The sequence below is a fragment of the Andrographis paniculata genome, unplaced genomic scaffold (genome assembly GCF_009805555.1).
Source record: "Andrographis paniculata isolate CXL003 unplaced genomic scaffold, ASM980555v1 Contig35END, whole genome shotgun sequence".
NCBI lineage: Eukaryota > Viridiplantae > Streptophyta > Magnoliopsida > Lamiales > Acanthaceae > Andrographis > Andrographis paniculata.
In genome coordinates, this window is record NW_026137568.1 from 4,003,571 (window position 1) to 4,022,661 (window position 19,091).

A 19,091-nucleotide genomic window follows, 5' to 3' on the forward strand; every position below is an offset into this window, starting at 1 on the left:
TTGGTTACCTTGTCCACATGATCGTCGGTTGCCTTTAGGAAATCTTCTGCCAACACGTGGTATATTGTAACCACAGATATTCGATCTTGTATTTTAGTCAGTTCCTTCAAAACCACCCGACCCAGCACTCAAAGTCGGATGGGCCCCTCATCTAATGAACTGACCAAACAAACCTGATAGTCTATATTGTCAGTCGGCCCGACTGAAATTCACTCCTGGCCCACCACTGGACCTACATCCTTTCCCTTTTTGGGCCAAAATCCTAATTTTAAATTTTTGTGCTCAACAACTTGCCCCCTCCTAACTTCCAAAAGTAAAATTCAAAAATATAAAGTAAAATTTTTTTATGTCAATTTTTAATAATAAAACGTAAAATTCAAAAATATATTCCGAATTTAAAATAAAAGAGTGTCAGAGATCACAGATCCCTAAAACAAAGTACAAAAAGAACTAGGAAATGCCCTAAAATTGTGAATTATAAAAAGAGTGATACCCAATAAGATTTTTCATGATATGATTGAAGATTCCCTTTTCATCCTCCAATAGTTTGTTTAAATAAAATCTCGCTTGAACCGTCCAAAACCGTCTAAGAGTCAGTTACTTAAGATCGTGTACTGAACCGTTACCGGTTACCCTGTCCATACGATCGTTGGTTGCCTTTAGGAAACCTTCTACCGACATATGGTATATTGTAACCACAGACGTCTAATCTTGCAATTTTAGTCGGTTCCTTCAAAACCACCCGTCAGTTGGCCCGACTGAAATTCACTCCTGGCCCACCACTAGGACCACACCCTTTCCCTTTATTGGGCTAAAACCCTAATTTTAAATTTTCGTGCTCAACACTTGCCCCTCCCCTCCTGACTTCCAAATGTCATACCTTGATCGTCCTAAGATGGAATGTTTGGAAGTCTGAGACTCAAAGCAACAATGTGTAATCATTATGCCATTTCGAGTCCAATCACAACGTTTTACAAAAACCTTTTCCATCACAACAAATCACTTCCACTTCGTCATTTGCCAAACCCAATCATTCATCTTCCTCAACACGAATCACTTTTTCTTTGCCATTTGCAAATCCTAGTCCTTCGTCTTCCTCATCACAAATCACTTTCTCCATTCCGCGCTTTTATCCTCATGACCAACCAATACGTCTCTGCTCTTCCTTTTGATGGCTCTGATCCGGAAACTTCTTCTGTTCTTTCAGAGTGTTAGCCCCCACCATTCGTCCCTATTGTACAACCACCGAAGATGCGTCCCGAATGAGAGATATTCTCGAACAAGAAACCCCCTTACCATCAAGAATGTTGCCTTCAATCCTCATCGCCTTTTAGACACCATCAACCCTAAGGACAGCTTTTGCACCTGGCATTCTAGGCTACTTCCCCACTTCTATGAGCAATGGAAATACAAGGGGATTGACAAGGCCATTATGCTTTCCACCAAAGCACTTCACCTCCACGATAAAGTTTTGATAGCCATGGATGCTTTTTGGAATCAAGAAATCGGCGCCTTTCTCTTACCTGCTGGTCCCAAAGGTCCAACACTGATGGATGTGACCATGATCGCCCATCTCCCAATCATGGGTGAAGATCCAGTGGTCGGCTCTCTCAACGGTCAGGAACCCGCATCCGACCATGCTGGCTGGTCGTTGTCCAACATTCAAGACAGAAAGTGGACCAACTTCATAACTGACTTCTAAGGTGAATCTGGCACTCACGTGACTGACCGCGAACATACTGCTTTCATAGTATTTTGGCTCTATAGGTATGTTATTATTTTCTCCTCTAAGTGCATTCTTCCTTCTCACTTGGACTTAGCTATCCACATTGTTTCCGACCGGTTCTTCTAGATTGGAACCATTTTTCTTGCCAACCCTTTTGAAGGTCTATCCCGAGTCAGTGGTCTTCTTTCTGATGCCAAAAAATTAGATACGGCCGCCTCAGGCCCCTTTTGGTTTCTCGAACTTTGGCTCCGCGTATACTTCTTAACCGCCTTCTATGGCCGTCGGCCCATAAATCCAGGACCCAAACGTTCACTTTGCCTAACCTCGCCTCCATGTCCCCAAAGAGATCCAACTTAAAACCTTCACCCAATTATCCAACAAATTACTTTCGACAACCGTAGCAACTATTGCTTTTATGTCTATGAAAATTTTGTGCAATATACTACCAAACTCTTTTAGCCTTATCTACACATTAATTACTTTTTCCATACCCGGATCCATTACCTCATTCGACCTACCCCTTTTTTCTGGGATGCTGCCTTAAAACCGAGATCATTTTTTCCCAAAAAAAAAAAAATGAATAAAAAGGGAAACAAGTCCTTCTATACCTTTAACTACCAACCTCAATATCTGGCACGTCAGTTCGGCTGCGACCAAAGTCTTCCTAGTCCGCTTGCCAGTCCTCATTTGATAACCCAAAGCCCATATGGCCTTGTCATCCCCGAACTCATACAACCGTATCTGACCCAACTCTCAATCTATATTAGCTCTAATTTCTATCTACCTTTCAAAACATAACCTTAAACCATCAAACCCTTCAGAGAACCCTACATAGGCCTAACAATCAAACCCTACATGGGCCTTGCTTGTCCTGTCGTCCGACCAAATGCTGACGACCCTGACACTAACACCGACGCTAGTCTTATCCCGCCCTGTGCTAGTACCACGAAAAAGACAAGCGGTTGCCGCCAAAGCCAGCCCCAGCATCCAATCTCTCCCTAGCAACAATGAATAAGTGGTATGCGCATCTACATAAAGAAAACCGTAGATATCAATTTTGGCCCCACTTTTATTGGGGCCACCATCATGCCTTCTAGTTTGGTTGGGTGCCCAGTAAAACTTGTTATTTCAATATCCACGGGTGATAAATTAGCGGTTTCTTTGCTCAATCTTTCAAGAGTCTTTAAAGGCATAACATTAAAGACCACCCCATTGTCAATAAATATTTTACTAATTGGCTAATCACAAATATAAACATTGACATAAAAGAGTTTCAGATGAGGAACCATCCCTTCAGGAAGGGGAGAAAAAAAATCGGTGGACGGTTATTGGTTTCAAAATCCTGATTTGTTATTTTTGCCCATTCAGGTTCCTCCATACACTCATTCACCAAACTAGCCCAAATCGGCTCATCTTGTTTCCAGTGCATTCTTGACATCCCGACTTCAAAAGGGTATTGTCTGTTGACATGGCCTACCTAATTTTTCATAAGTGAATGAACTTTAGTGGCGAGAATGACCCGAAATGAACTCCTCGGCGATCTTCGTTGGTCTCTTTTATGATTGGATCTATATTGATTCGGTTACAATACTGAAACTTGTAACACTTTGCTTTCTTACTAGGCCTTTCTGGATTTTCCTTCTGAACGGTTATGTAATCCATAACGGTATCCAGAGATACTTTCCAGGTTCAAGCCCCGACGTAGAAAACTTTTTATTTTTAGAATTACGACAATACCTAGCAGTATACCTATGTTTAGCATTGCGAATCTAGGTACGATTCATACCTGGGAATCGAGGGTCGACATCCATTGGCAACGTCTTCCTATTTTGACTCCATTTGCTACTGATTGAACAAGGCTTCCTAGTCGGATGATCTCGGACTAACACCCGGTCTTTAAGTTCCACCTTGTAAGTTCTGTCGGGATTATCCCATTTTTCTACAACTCGGTCTTCACACAACTTGAAATTTTCCTTATGATTCTCCTATGGGGGCGCTCATTCTGTTGAACCCTTGTTCGGGAAAACCCCTATTGTGGCCATTGTCATTATTGGAAACGGTTGTTGTTCCACTCCCAATGTGATATATTTCAAACGTCCAGCTTTAATGTCCCTCTAAATTTCTTTCCGGAAGTGTGTGCATTGACCCCTACTATAGGTAAATAAATTTGTGCCATTTGCAATACGGCATTCCTTTGATATTTTCTTTCGTGGCAAGATGTTGGCCTTTAGGATTTCAGATTTGTCCATCTGCTAATAAAATATCAAAGATCTCGTCTGCCTTAGAACTTTCGAATGTCGGCTGATCCTTTCCTTCTATTCCTAGAATTGGTTTCAGCTTTGGGCAGACGTACGGTTCCCCACTGACTATCTCTGCTGCCATTTTTTCTGCTTCCACCGCCGGGTCCAAATTTGGGGAATATGATTATATTTCTATGTTGGCCATCTGCTGGACCTTGTTGTGCCGGAAATTCAGATATTTTTCTCTAAACAACGATTCTAAACGTCCAGCCTTAGATGCAAGACTGGCCAGATCCTCGACATCATGAGCAGTTAGCACCTCACGTAACCGTCTATACATATTTCGGACCACGAGATTGGTCATTTCTTTCTCCTCTATCACAGTCGGGCATCTACCCTTCATTAGACGAATTCTCTCTATAAACTGTGCAAAAGATTCTTCTGGAATTTGTCTAATTTCCAACAAATCAGTCAAAGATACCGTTGGAACAAGATTGAAAAACTTGGTATGAAAAGCTGCTTCCAACCCTTCCCAGGTATGAATTTGCCCTGGCTGCAGATTGACGAACCAAAAAAATGTTGTTTTGGTCAAAGATAAACCAAACAACTGTAACTTGTAAAAAATGTTATTTCCGATTCTCCCATTTGAGCCGTGAAACAACGTACGTGCTCAATAGTAGACGAACAATCCTCTCTAGAAAATACGTGAAAATCAGGTGGTCGATTATTCGTCGGAAGAGGATGTTCAATGATGATTCTCTCTGGGAATGATCGTTGATGTGTGGGTTAGTTGGTAACATGGGGAGCCATACCAAAATGGACCCTTAGGACGCGTGCAACATCATCTGGGTCCAATCTGAACGGATGGTGATCCGGCACCGGGATAGGATCACGTGCTTGCCCCCTGGTCGTTCCTCTCTCTGCACATTTGCAAAAGGATCAATCCTTGCTCCCAAAGGAATGTTGTTAGGATAAGTAAGAGAAGTTTTTCCCCTTTTTGCCTTACTAGGGGCGGTAGCACTTGGAATGGTGTTGTCCACGAAAGATGGCCCTGCAAAATTATCCTATAGACGCGAATGAGACATTCCTGGAGGCGTAGACATGGAATGCAAAGTGACCCTCGAAAGGGCTTGATCTAGCATATTCTGATTAAGTTTTGTTGTTCACGCAACATTGCTTGCATAACTGTTGTTTGCTGGTTGTTCCTTTGCTGAATACATGTTAAACATTCCTTTAGTACTTGTGTTGATGTCTGAGAAGCTCCTCTGTAGTCGGGATAGACAACGGAGTCGTTGTGGTGGCTCCGACAGTTGTGCTGAGACTTTGGGACTATGAACCCGCCATTAGGTTCTTTGCAACAATTCGACCAGATCGAAGTCGTATGTAGTTTCTTTTTTTTTTTTTTTGATCGGAGTCGTATGTAGTTTTCGTTGGACGTAAGATCAAAAATTTTGCCTCTTCTCCCACTGCCAATTTGTTGATATCGATTTTCAACAATAAAAAGTAAAATTCAAAAATATATTCCGAACTTGAAATAAAAGTGTGTCAGAGATCATAGATCCCTAAAACAAAGTACATAAAAACTAGAAAATGCACTAGAACTAAGAATTATAAAATGAGTGATCTCCGATAAGACTTTTCATGAGATGATTGAAGATCCCCTTTCCCTCATCCATTGATTTGTTTAAATAAAAACCCACTTGAACCGTCCAAAACTGTTTCAGAGTCGGTTACCTAATATCGTGTATTGAACTGTCGTCGGTTACCCTATCCACACGATCATCGGTTGCCTTTAAGAAACCTTCTGCCGACACGTGGTATATTATAACCACAGATGTCCGACCCTGCAGTTCCAGTCAGTTTCTTCAAAACCACCCGACCCAGCAGTAAAAGTCGGATGGGCTCTTCATCTGATGAACTGACCAAATATACCTGATAGCCTGTTGGTTTCCATCAGTCAATCCGACTGAAAATCACTTTTGGCCCACCATTGGGTCCACACTCTTTCCATTTCTTGGGTCAAAACCATACTTTTAAACTCTCGTACTTAACAAGTATATTACATACGTCTGCAGTCAAAAGACATACACCTAATGTACACGTAGCAATAATTTGTACTAACTTTATTATTATGGATTTCTTGACAATATTATTTTAGCACAATCTTTGAAGGTCTTATGAATGCAGATTTTAATGCACAACTTTGAAGGTCTTACAGGACTCCCAGCGCATGTATCATGAGATCTATCTTTAGGCCGATTGGGAGAGAGAGTTTGTTAGAGACGCTCTGGTGGCTGATGACGACGACGAGCATTTCAATTCCACAGATAATGTCTTGACGACACGATGACAGGGATCTCCAAATACAGAATTGGAGACACTTACGAAGCAGCTTTGCTTCCCAATGCAGGCCTAAACACAAAAGATTAAAACAACATTAATCATCCGGAAAGATCACTGGTTTTCCATGAGAATTTTTAGGAAAATAGAGCCTGGAAGATACCAAATACGAACCTGAGAGACCACAGAAAATGAATTGGGTGCGTGGCAATCGCCTCTTGAAAAGCTTTGGCAGCTGCCCTGTGGAGTTCCATAGCTAGCAAACTCGATTGAGGAGATTTTGCTTCCAGTTTCACAACTCAAGTGCATCTCAGGTGCTGTAGGATTGAGTGAAACTGTTCCATTGCTGGCATATGACCATGCGTGCAGAGGAGGAGCGTGATTCTCAGAGACTTTGGCACAAACAGTTTCGGTGAAATGTGACTCGATGGAAATCTTATGAGGAAGTTTATCACTTTCCTCAAAGATGACAAGCTGATTTCCAGATGGTCGTAGCCATGATCTTGGCACATGATACCTGGAAATTTGTAGGAAGTTAATGGGAAGAACACTATACATAATGAGCATAAATTAACATGCAGTGCTCTCATTCAAACCACAGTTAAACAGCTAAACTATTGTGGGTTTGTGGACAAGGATGATGAAAGAAGAATGTAATCTAACTAATAACCAAATGTAATTCATTCAAGTGCATACGCAAAGTGGGAAGATAGATCAGCAACCAGCAAGTTTTCAATAGTGAAGTTACCAAGATTGAGTTGGCTTTCCGCAATCTGTCACACACTTGTCGGAATTATATGTTCCACGATAATCGCAAGTCCGACATCCATCCTGTGGGGCATTTAAGATCCAGTATCTTCCAATGTGGTGACCGTTGACCCATGCCTGACCTTTTTCCATACTACTGAAGTCTAAGGAAACGGGGTCTATTCCGCTGGGGACATCAAAAGTCGTCTGGAAAATATACCACCATCATAAAACATGATGCTTACAGTCAAAAGCTTTATGTTATTAGAGACAAGAATAAATTACATTGAAAGATTTGTGTTAAATAACAAAGTGCATGCTATCATTAAAAAATCATAGTCTGAACACATTAAATCCACCATCAAGGCAAATAAAATACATGCATTTACTTTAAAAGTTAATGGTTGATTTAACTTACAGAAGCTTACAATTTTTAACATTTAATTACAGCAGCACACACATACCTAAAAACAATATGTAATACTCTAATTTTTAAATATAATTTATAAAGGTTTTAAATAAATTCTAGAGTAAAATTTATTTTTAAAGTTAATTATATTTTTTAATTTTAATTATATATACTATATAAATATAATATATATATAGAATTTAATAAATATATTTTCAGCTAGATTAGAATTTAATTAATAGTTTAAAAATACTTTCAATTTTATTATATCCAAACATATTTTATAAAAAATTGTTTTTATAAAGATTCATCCAAACATAAAATTAAACTGGTTCTACTTTTGGCTTCAATTTCTCATTTTGAGTTTTGCTTATTTTTAAAGTCAATTCAAACAGACCCTTAAATTTGTTGCTTGGTTTTGCATCAGATAATAATTGATCTCGGATTGGCATGGTATCAAGGATAATACATGGAAGGTTATTTGATGTCTAATTGGCTACATAAATAGCTGAATTTCTTAAAAAAAGATTGAGAGCAAACAAATATAATGTATGTACACATCTATCCACTTCCCTTGAATATAATCCAAGTTATACACTAGCAATTTATTGTCCTTCCTCACTTCTCTTAAGCTATTTGTTGAATCTAACAGAAGATAACCAATATTTATTCATTTAATGGAGTTACATACCCTTTTCAACCACTTCCAGTAACCAAACTATCATATGAAGACAATTTTTGCAACCATACTATGCAAGTCTACATTCTCAGCATGTATAAGCCCAATAAACCACTGATCTAAATGAGAATCAGTAATATAATGAACATAAAATAATATGCTTTAATTCAAATAATCACATGTTTGTTGTTTCCAAATATCACATGAAACAGCCAAGATAACAATAAGTGATTTCTTAACATCCTTGAATCATTACCTTGTACCAGGAAAACCTGGTTGGAACTGCATCAGATGGCAATGGATTCCATTCTGTACAAACTTTTTCATTAATGGAAAAGTATTTTAGGGCTTCCCCCTTAAGTCCAACCTGCAATGAAATTGCAACACTTCAGCCTAGATCATGATTTTTCTTTAGCAGATAATGAGAAGTATATGCAGAGTGGAATTTAGTCTAGTGAAATCTATGTCCGCCTAATTTATTTGAAGTCGTTTAAGATTCAGTTCATCAAGTTTATTGTCATGTTAATAACTGTACCATGCAAGAAAACTTAGACAATTGAAGGAATGGAAAGTTTTTAATTTCCTAAAGAATTTTCAATGTCTTGTACTTAATTTGTGAGAACATATAACAAAAGGTGAAATCATGTTTAACAATAGGTGTAAGGCATCGTGCTTGTGTCATGTGAATCCAGAGAACTAGGGTGTTTTAACTTTGATCTTTTTTCTTCCTGTTCAACTTTCATAATTCCCAATAATAATAAATTATTCATCTTACAAAACATCATAATAAAAATACTATTTAAACCAAAATTCATATCCAAACCCCAAAACAACAAGCAATGTTGTGGGACAAATTCCAAGATTATAAAACCAATTTTGACGCTTTGCAGTTAGTTTATTCATAAATCCCATCAGTATTGCACATTAAGAACTGCAGGATCATTAATCAACTCTAAGGACCAAGTCAATGGAAGAGAAAAGGAGCCTAATAACCGCAGATTCCAGTACCATGGCAGTATATGTGGTGGCATCCAAGGCTGTAAAAGAAGATATTAGGATTAGGAAGTCCTTGGTTGAACTTCAAGTGGTTCCTAGTACAGCAGATCTGTTGCCAGTTTCTTTTTCTTTCTTTGTTCTTTCTTTTTTATTTATACTTTCTTTTTATATTATTATTATTATTACTATTTTTGACAATAATAGAGCTATAGCACTGGCTAAGGAAATGAGGTTTCACAACACATCCAAACATATTGAAATCACATCATTCAAGAAATCTTGGAAATGATGTAGCCATGCAAAGTGTAGATTCAGTAGAAAAAGTGGCTGACCTACTTACCAAGCCATTGTCTCAGGCATCATAACAGAGACATGTTAATAAGATGGGTGTTTCCTATCATGCCGATTGGTGATGTGTGCAATTGGGAGATTGTAAGATTTCCCTCACTACCAATGAGGAAGCTATGATTTTGTGTAACCATAACATTTTGGTATAGGTACTTTATGAACAACTTAAGTTATTTCATCGATAGAAGGTATTTGAGATATATTGTAGATAGATATTTTGGTTAATATCCTCTCTGTCCAGTAATTTTCGTTGGACATAAAAACTAAAAAATAATGATATTTTAATATTAAAGTGAGGTGATAAAAAGTGAATTGAGGATATTATAGAAAATTTATTAAATGATTGATAAAAAAATAATGGAGTGAATAAAGTGAATTTTATTATTTGTTAAAAAATGAATTGGAATATAATTGTTTACTATAAATGAATTGAGCATAAGTTTAACGGACAACCAAAAAATGAAAAATGACATAATTTTGACAGACTGAGGGATTATTATTTAAAGTTGATAGTTATTATTTAGAAATATTTATTAGATTATATTGTTATTATTTGAGTCTATTCCTTTTGTATTAGGTCTATAATAGATTCTAATTTCATTATTAATATACAACTTATAAATTCTCTCAAAAATATAATACAGTATCATAGTCACGCTTTCTCCGGGTACAACCAAAATGGCTCTCGAACTTAAGTTCTACTACCACTTGAAAAATATATAACCCATTCTAATTAGTGTTTTCATCATTTTTATGATGCATTTTCCCTTGCATTACAGCCACCATATTTCTTACTCTAAGACGATACTGGCCACCAAAAGTTGTTAGAAATAGTGCATGTGAGCTATCCATGTCGGCCACAATCGGTTAATGAGGTCAACAACTTTGTTGTTGTGGACTCCAGGTGCGTGTGAAGATGCGCCCAGTGTCTGATTACTAGAATTTTCTAGAGAAAACCTACTAAGATACTTCTGACCTATATGTCGACTTGTTTTTAGTTTTACCAACTTTTTAGTTTGGTCTTCAATTATCTATTCGAAGTTTATGCCTATTAGAGTTTAATTTCTAGGGTCTAGTGTTGCCACAACGATAGAGGTTCACCGGTACTGCCACCGCGATAGAGAATCGCCGCCATGAGAAATCCTAATTTTATGTTGTTGTAGCGGTAGAGGATCATTGCTGCTGCCGCCGTAACAGAGAATCATGGCCATTGAAAATCCTAATTTGACTAAACCTTTAATTTTTTAAAGCTTAGTATCGCCACTGCGACATATGATTACTGGTGTATTCTGCGACAAAGCATTGCCTCCATTAGAAACTTTAATTTGGTCAAATGTCTAATTTCTTCAGGTTTAGTGCCACCACCACGATAGAGAATTAGTTTGAATGCTCCGAAAATTAATGCTCAGTTATAAAGTCTGTCCATATTCAAACTCCACCTATGGTTTCTTTGGCCAAGCTCAGGCATATATTCGATTATTATTTAAGTTTATCCCTTTTGTATCGGGTCTATAAATACATCCTAACTAATAAACAACTCAAAAATTCTCCCAAAGATGCAAGAGAGGTGTTTTATTTGTTGCCTATTCATGTTGGCATTTAAATATGTGAATAAATAGAGCTTAGTTCATTTCCTCACACCACCAAACTATTTTTTCAGAAAATACTTCTCCGGTTAGTAAGAAGCTTTTTTTCTTTTAAGTCCAAGACTCCACAGATGGAACTTCTGAACTTAACTGAAGTCCTTTGAGAGCAAGAGAATGAATCTTAAATGGAGATAAGAAATGAAGTGGGAGATTTTGATAGAACTTATTTAGGGTGACACGTCCACTAAATGATAGAAACTTAGCTTTTCAACCATTTAACTCGCTATCCAATTTATTCATGATAGGAAGCTATACTAAAACTTGGTTTCTCTTGGTTGCTATGAGATTGCCAAGATATGGGAAGGAAGAAAGCCTGCTAAGCAATTGATTGCACTAGCTGACAGCGTAGGGACTTTTGATGCTGAAAAGAATGCTCTTCCTCAGATCAACTTTGAGAGTGAAGGATAGCTGAAAGGATTCACTTTATGGCATAAGAGATTCCAAATCAGCCTCACAAAAAACAATTGTGTTGTTAGAAACTAGGCGTGAGATAACACACCCAAAATGCCACATCTAATCACTTTCACAAACCCTTTTCCACTGCCTTGTCCTAGTATTTCTCCAAAAAATTTGAACAAATAGAGTGATAGAGGATCAAATTGACAGAGACCAAATTTTAAAAATTGAAAGACCAAACCGTTCTGTTATAACTTTTAGTAACAAATTTCATTTTAAATCTCAATTAAATACAAAAAGATAATATATCTATGTAAAATACTCCTTCCATCCCGGAACAATTGACGTGTTTGGTTAGTGACACAGTATTTAAGAGTAATGCAGCTAGTAACTTAATGATAGTAAATTATATTATTTTATTAATTTTTATGTGAGTGGTGTTGCTGGTACTTTTTAAATAAGAATTAATATATATAATTAAAAATTTTAAAATATGTGTTCAAATATTTTACACTATATCTCAATAAAATATATAATATGTATATCATTTGGTAGAAAATAAAATTTTATATAATACAAATAAATAAAAAATATATTTATTTATTTATGATTAATATAAAGAAATTTATATTTATAAAATATGTTCAAAATAAATAAATTTATTAAAAATATAAACATGTCAACTGTTATGGGACAACCTAAAATAGAAAACACATCAACTGTTATGGGGAGCGGGCGGAGCGGAGTATTTAGATAATACTCAAACACATAGTATGAGTAGCAGTACAAAGTATACTAAAACATTATAACAGTTACACACTGATAGTGGACAATATATATATTTATATATCTTATATATATGTCTATATGCCTGTGTGTAAGAGTATATTTTTCAATATCATATACCACCATTCATATCCAATCATTATTTGAAGAAAAAGGGCACACATTTTAAGAGTTCTCCAAGATTAGCAGAGATCGGGATGCTATAACCTGAATTTATTCTCACTAATAAAATTGTCATAGAAATGCACTAAAAGAACCACGTATACACAATACAATTGTATCCTTCTGTAAACTAAAAGCAAGAATCACTTGAGTAACACAAAAATAACCTGGTAGGTCCACATAGCTTTTGTAAGATCAAGATTTCCATTTTTAAACCCTGTAATCTTAATTTCACCTCTGAAACCTGCTCCATCCTTCTCAAGGAAGGCGCCATAATTCTGAACCAGAGAAGATGACCAGAGTTAACTCATAGGAATTGGAATTATGAGACCGAATCTAATGGTTAACATATTGAGAGAAAATGCAGATGACTGATGATCATTAACTCAAATAAAATGGAATGAAACATCCCACAGTTCAAGGGATTCAATTACCACAAGAGTTCCTTCGCTGGTGACTTTAGTTCCTATCTAAATTTGTTCTAGACATACGTCATTTTTGCAGAATTTTTAATGTTTGGTTATCTAGCATGCAGCTATAGAATTCAGAAAATTTTGCTAGGCAGGCTGTTAAAATATTTTTATTATCAACAAATAATAAAAGTGTGAAGTACATAACCTGCAAACCCACTGTTTCAGATAGCAGTGTAATGTCATTCTGTCCTTGGATGAGCTCAACAGGTTGAACTACCTTCTTCCAATTTCCTTTTGCACTAGCTTGAATTTGAGAAATATTACATATTCCAAAAAGTCAAAGATATTACAGAACTGAAACGTAGCATAATGAGACAAACTTCAATTAAAAAAAAAAAAAACGAACAGGAGAACATGTTACATAGAGTTAAGTATGTCATGTGATCATGACATTGGAGAAATCATGTGATTGGGACCCACCACATTTGGCTGTATGGGAGATTGTATTTTGAATTGTGGAAAAATATGTGAATCAATTTATTTTAGGAAACAAATGTCTTGTTTCCTTTGTACATCTAGTGATCCCATGATTCATGGGAGAAGATAGAGGATGATCCCATGATATAGTTTCTTTCTATTTTTATTAGGATTATTTTTGTATATAAGTCTTCCTATCTTTGTATGTAAAATGATTCAGTTTTGTGATAGAATTATTCTTCTTCTTCATTTGATTTTTCTATTCAAAATCTGAGATGGTATCAGAGCAGCTCTTTCTTGGGAATTGTTCTTGATTCTACTAAATCTCTTTCCTCCGTTCGATCAGCCTTAATTGCTGAGTTTATTTTGGACTATTTCTCAAAGTTTATTAGTCCTAATCACCGGAGGCTGCGAGTTATAATATGTCAGACCTAAACCATGTTGGACAAGTACTCATCGCTGCTGCACCACAAAGTGAAGAGCTGATGGCCTTAATTGGGAAGAAATTGAGAGGTCAAGGTCTCTAATCAACCGTCTTGAGAAGCCTTCAAGTACTTGTTCACTGGTATATTCAGGTACATTTCCTATTTCCATTGGATTAAATACTTCAGACACACTATTTACCAATTCTTGGATCATGGACTCCGAAGCCACCGATCATATAATCCACTCATCTAAATACTTTTCAACCTATACCCCATGTCCTAGTAGCCGGAAAATAGCCACAACTAATGGATCTCTAACAACCGTTGCAGGAGTAGGAGATGTTCTAATAAACCCTGCCATGACCCTTAAAAATGTCCTTCATGTCCCTAAATTATCCAACAATCTTGTTTCTATACAAAAGCTTACCCAAGATCTATCATGCAATGTGGTTTTTTATAGTAGTTGTTGTGTATTTCAGGATAAAGTTTCGGGGAGGACGATTGGACGTGCTAAGTAATGGACAACCTTTATTACCTTGAGATGCCAAGACAGTTGAACTTGGTCAAGAGTAAGGGTCTAATGTCAGAAAGTTGTTTATCCAATAAAGAGAAAATTCATCTTTACCATTGTCGTTTAGGACATCCATCATTTAAGGCTGTTAAAATCTTGTTTCCCACCTTGTTTTCGGATTTAAGCGTTGAGGAATTTCAATGTGATGTGTGTGAACTCGCCAACCATAAGCGAGTGCCTTTTTCTCATTAGTAATAAAAGAAGTTTTGTTCCTTTTCACCTCATTCATACTGATATATGGGGTCCTTTTACTATTCCTTGTGTCTCTGGAGCACGATGGTTTGTTTCTTTCATTGATGTTTGTACCCGTGTCACTTGGTCGTTCCTCTTGAAGTCCAAGTCTGATGTTAAACTGTTCTACCAAATTTTTGATCAATGGTCAAAAATCAATTTGGGGTCTGTGTCAAGAGATTTAGGTTTGACAATCCCAGGGGTTATTTCAACCAAGTCCTCACTCATTAATTTCAAAATAATGAGATTATTCATGAGTCATCTTGTGTGTATACTCCACAACAAAATGGAGTAGCTGAGAGAAAAAATTGTGACCTTGAGAAGACTCGAGCAATGTTGTTTCAGAATGGTGTCTCTAACCTTTCGGGGAGAAGCAGTTCTTACAGCCACACATCTCATAAATCGTTTGCCTTCTCATGTCTTGTACCACAAAAGTCCAATGGAAGTTCTCTCATCCTTTTATCCCGACTTAAGAACCACAAATAATCTTGTTCCTAGAGTCTTTGGGTGTGTGTCTTTTGTTCATATACATGGTACAAATAGGGGAAAATTGGATCCTAGAGCCCAAAAATGTATCTTTGTAGGGTACTCTTCCACTAAAAAATGATACAAGTGTTATCATCCTCCATCCAAGAAATTCTCTGTGTCAATAGATGTCACATTAAGAATGAATCTTACTTCACTAGATCTTTATCTTCAGGGGGAGAACCCATCTCTGGAAGATAAAGATCAAGAAGGTTTCTTTCTAGATCCTCTTAATCTCTCTACTAGTCCTCTTTTGCCTAAACCTACTCCTAGTGCTCCTCCTCCTGTTCCTTTGCATGAATCTGCTCCTGCTGCTGATCCTTTGTCTGCTCCTGCTGCTCCTATTGGTCCTGATATTGCTAAAAGACTTGATGAAGACATGAGGTGTGCAAGAAAATACAAAAGGAAGGGAAGAAAGGCTGTCCCAGAACCAGCAGGAATCCAAAAGTCTAACCCGGAGCCAGTAACTGAGGTAATAACTTCTGATCCGAACTCACATGTTGAAGTTGATAATATTTATCAATCCATTACCAAGACTGAAACACAAGGTGAACCAGTTGTTGATAATGAATCGAATTTACCCATTGCTGTTAGAAAGAAATCTAGAGAGTGTAGAAACAGGCCTTTGTATCCTCTAGCTCAATCTATCTTTCAAGAAATTTTTACCACCTCACAGAAGCTTTCTTGCTAACCTAAACACCATCCCTATCCCTACTAGTGTGTCTCAAGCTATGTCTAATGCGAACTGGAAACAAGCTATGGATATAGAAATGGAAGCATTGAAAAAGAACAAAACCTAGGAGTTGGTAAAGTTACCTAATGGAAAAAAAAAATAGTGGGTTGTAGATAGGTCTATACAGTCAAATACAAGGCGGATGGAACAATTGAACGATATAAGGCGCGATTGGTGGCGAAAAGATATACACAGACTTATGGGATTGATTATCTAGAGACTTTTGCTCATGTTGCAAAAATGAATACAATAAGAGTCTTGCTTGCGGTTGGTGCTAACTATGGATGGGACCTGCAACAATTTGATGTTAAAAATGCATTCTTACATGGGGATCTAGAGGAAGAGATTTATATGGAGGTTCCACCGGGTTATGATAAGAACTTGGATGCTCACACCGTGTGTAAATTGAAGAAGGCTCTATATAGACTTTTGCAAGGGTTATGCTGGCTATGGGGTATAAACAGAGCCAAGATGATCATACACTGTTCATTAAACATTCTCCTTCAGGGGGAGTCATAGCCCTACTTCTGTATGTTGATGACATAGTGATAACAGAGAATGATGATGAATAGAAGAAAACATTGAGTTGGTGGAAAACTGAAGTATTTCATTGGAATTGAGGTTGCTCATTCAAAACAAGGGATTTTTATCTCCCAAGAGAAGTATGTTACAGACCTTCTTAATGAAACAGGCAAGACAGCATGCAAACCAATGGCTACCCCAATGGACCCGAACCTCAAACTTGGGACAACAGATGATGAAGCTGCAGTAGACTCGAAGATGTACTAGCGATTGGTAGGGAGACTCATTTATCTCTCCCACACGCAATCGGATATAGCATTTGTAGTATGTGAGATCAGTCAATTTATGCATAACCCAAAAGAGGTTCATTTGCAAGCAGCCAATAGAGTAATACATTATCTCAAAGGAACACCAGGAAAAGGTATTTTATTCAAAAGAAATGGAGGTTTAAGACTTGAAGCATACACTGATGCAACTATGCTGGGTCTATAGTTGATAGTAGGTCAACATCGGGATATTGCACTTTGCTTGGGTGAAATATTGTGACATGGAGGAGCAAGAAACAAAATGTGGTAGCTCGATCAAGTGCAGAAGCAAAGTTTAGGGCAATAGCTCTAGGTGTTTGTGAGCTACTTTGGTTAAAGATTATTCTTGAAGACCTAAAAATTAAGTGGGAAGGGCCTATGAGACTATTGTGACAACAAGTCTGCAATCAGCATAGCTCACAATCCGGTGCAACATGACCGGACAAAACATATGAAGTGGATTGATTTGCACACCTTACGTGTCAACAACCGGTCAACTAGCAGATATTTTAATAAAATGATTGAATAACTCAATGTTTCAACCTATTGTATCCAAGCTCGTAATGGAAAATATCTATTCACCAGCTTGAGGGGAGTGTGGAAAAATATGTGAATCAATTTATTTTAGGAAACAAATATCTTGTTTCCTTTGTACATCTAATGATCCCATGATTCATGGGATAAGATAGAGGATGATCCCATGATTCATGGAATAAGATATAGGATAGTCCTTTCTATTTTTATTAGGATTTTTTTTTGTAGATAAGTCTTTCTATCTTTGTATGTAAAATGATACAGTTTTGAGATAGAATTTATGTTCTTCTTCATTTGATTTTTCTATTTAAAATCTGGATGAATATCCTAATTCTTACCATACACAACATACATATATTTATAGAAGATACACCTCACACACTAAGTAAATCACAATTCACAAACCTAGTATATCACAACACTAATAAATGTACTCAGTCTCGTAACACTCGCATTCAAGTTGAAGCATACATATCATAAGCTCCAAGCTTGTTACAAATGTATCGCGCTTGTGATCCTCCCAAGGCCTTCATAAGTTGACCCGTGGACTGGATGTAAGGGACTTGAATGAGACCTTCATGCAGCATTTCATGTACAAAATAGCAATCCACTTCAATATGTTCAGTTCTCTCATGAAAAATTGGATTTGTGGCAACATGAATCGCCATTGTCTCACATTAATTCCACAAAGGATGGATCTCGGAAACCAACCTCAGTGAGAAGGTTCTTTAACTAAACTAACTCACAACTTGCATATTGCTCAATATTCGGATTCTGCAATAGAACGGGTAACTACAGTTTATTTCTTACTTTGCCAATATATAAGGTTTCCACCAAGAAACATACATTAACCAGAAGTAATCTTCGATCATACAATCCTACACAATCTGCATCACTATATACCTGTACTGGGAATGACCATGATTTTTACATAAAAGACCCTGTCCTAGTGTTCTTTTCAGGTACCGCAATGTGTTCAAGGTGATTACAGTATCCAAATATGTTGTTTGAGGTGATTCCATAAATTTTCTGACAAAACTTGTCAGAAAGGAAATATATGGGCCAGTGACTGTTAGATAATTCAAGTTTCCAACGAGTCTACGATACTTTTTCTGGATCTTTGAAACATTTTTCTGTTTTCTGCATCAAGTTTAACATTTGGCTCCATAGGGCTCAGCCAGCTTTGCACCAAGTAACATGGTTTCCTTCAAGAGATTCAGAACATACTTGGGCTGAGATAAACAAATACCCAACTTGAAGTAAGAAACTTCAATGCAAAGAAAGCATTTTAGTCGACCAATATCCTTAGTTCGAAACTTTGTATGAAGGAAAGATTTCAATGATTGAATTCCTTATACCACCGGTGATCAGAATACCATTGACGTAAATGATTAACAGAATTCTCCCAGCATCAGTGTATTGAGCGTGAAATGATGGGTCTTAGTTTGATTGCCCTTTCGTGATCGAATGGAATGCTTGCGGCTCAAGAATCAGTGCTGTTTTGATTCTAGATCGACAGCCCCTTTCCTATTTCAGCAAACAATTAGATGATCGAACTCTCATCAGGCCTGCATATGAATGTGAAATGATGGGTCTAGTGTTAGCGGTGCAGCATTGGGGCCCCTTCTTACTGGGGCGTGTCCTACAGGAATAAAGATAGAATTCTGATGCAATTGAGTGAATTGGAAAGGATGTGACTAACGATGCCTTAGAGGAGAAGGAGCATGAGGATTACATCTAGGGCATTGTGAATCAATAGTGCAGCTGCCGACAGTCGCCAATGGTATGATGTGGAAAGCTGTTAGATTATTCTTTAAGGGCCTTCTAGTGCTACCTGGAGATCCACACCAGATTCTACGTCTTTTATATGAGTTTCATTA

General features: G+C 37.2%; 1 protein-coding gene across 3 annotated transcripts in view; it reads right to left on the reverse strand.

Annotated features, from left to right (window-relative positions):
- Nucleotides 1–5,510: 5,510 nt before the first annotated feature.
- Nucleotides 5,511–19,091, reverse strand: part of LOC127249136 (beta-galactosidase 9) — a 41,581-nt gene continuing 28,000 nt past the window's right edge. For 2 of the 3 annotated variants that reach the window (XM_051271801.1, XM_051271802.1), the window contains exons 12-17: nt 13,094–13,191; nt 12,643–12,753; nt 8,398–8,508; nt 7,055–7,260; nt 6,481–6,823; nt 5,511–6,378 (exon numbers count right to left, since the gene is read on the reverse strand). In XM_051271801.1, coding sequence (XP_051127758.1) covers nt 6,217–6,378; nt 6,481–6,823; nt 7,055–7,260; nt 8,398–8,508; nt 12,643–12,753; nt 13,094–13,191 — 1,031 coding nt within the window. In that variant the 3' untranslated portion in view covers nt 5,511–6,216. The remainder of the gene's footprint in view (nt 6,379–6,480; nt 6,824–7,054; nt 7,261–8,397; nt 8,509–12,642; nt 12,754–13,093; nt 13,192–19,091) is intronic. The other variant, XM_051271800.1, reaches the window with a different exon arrangement.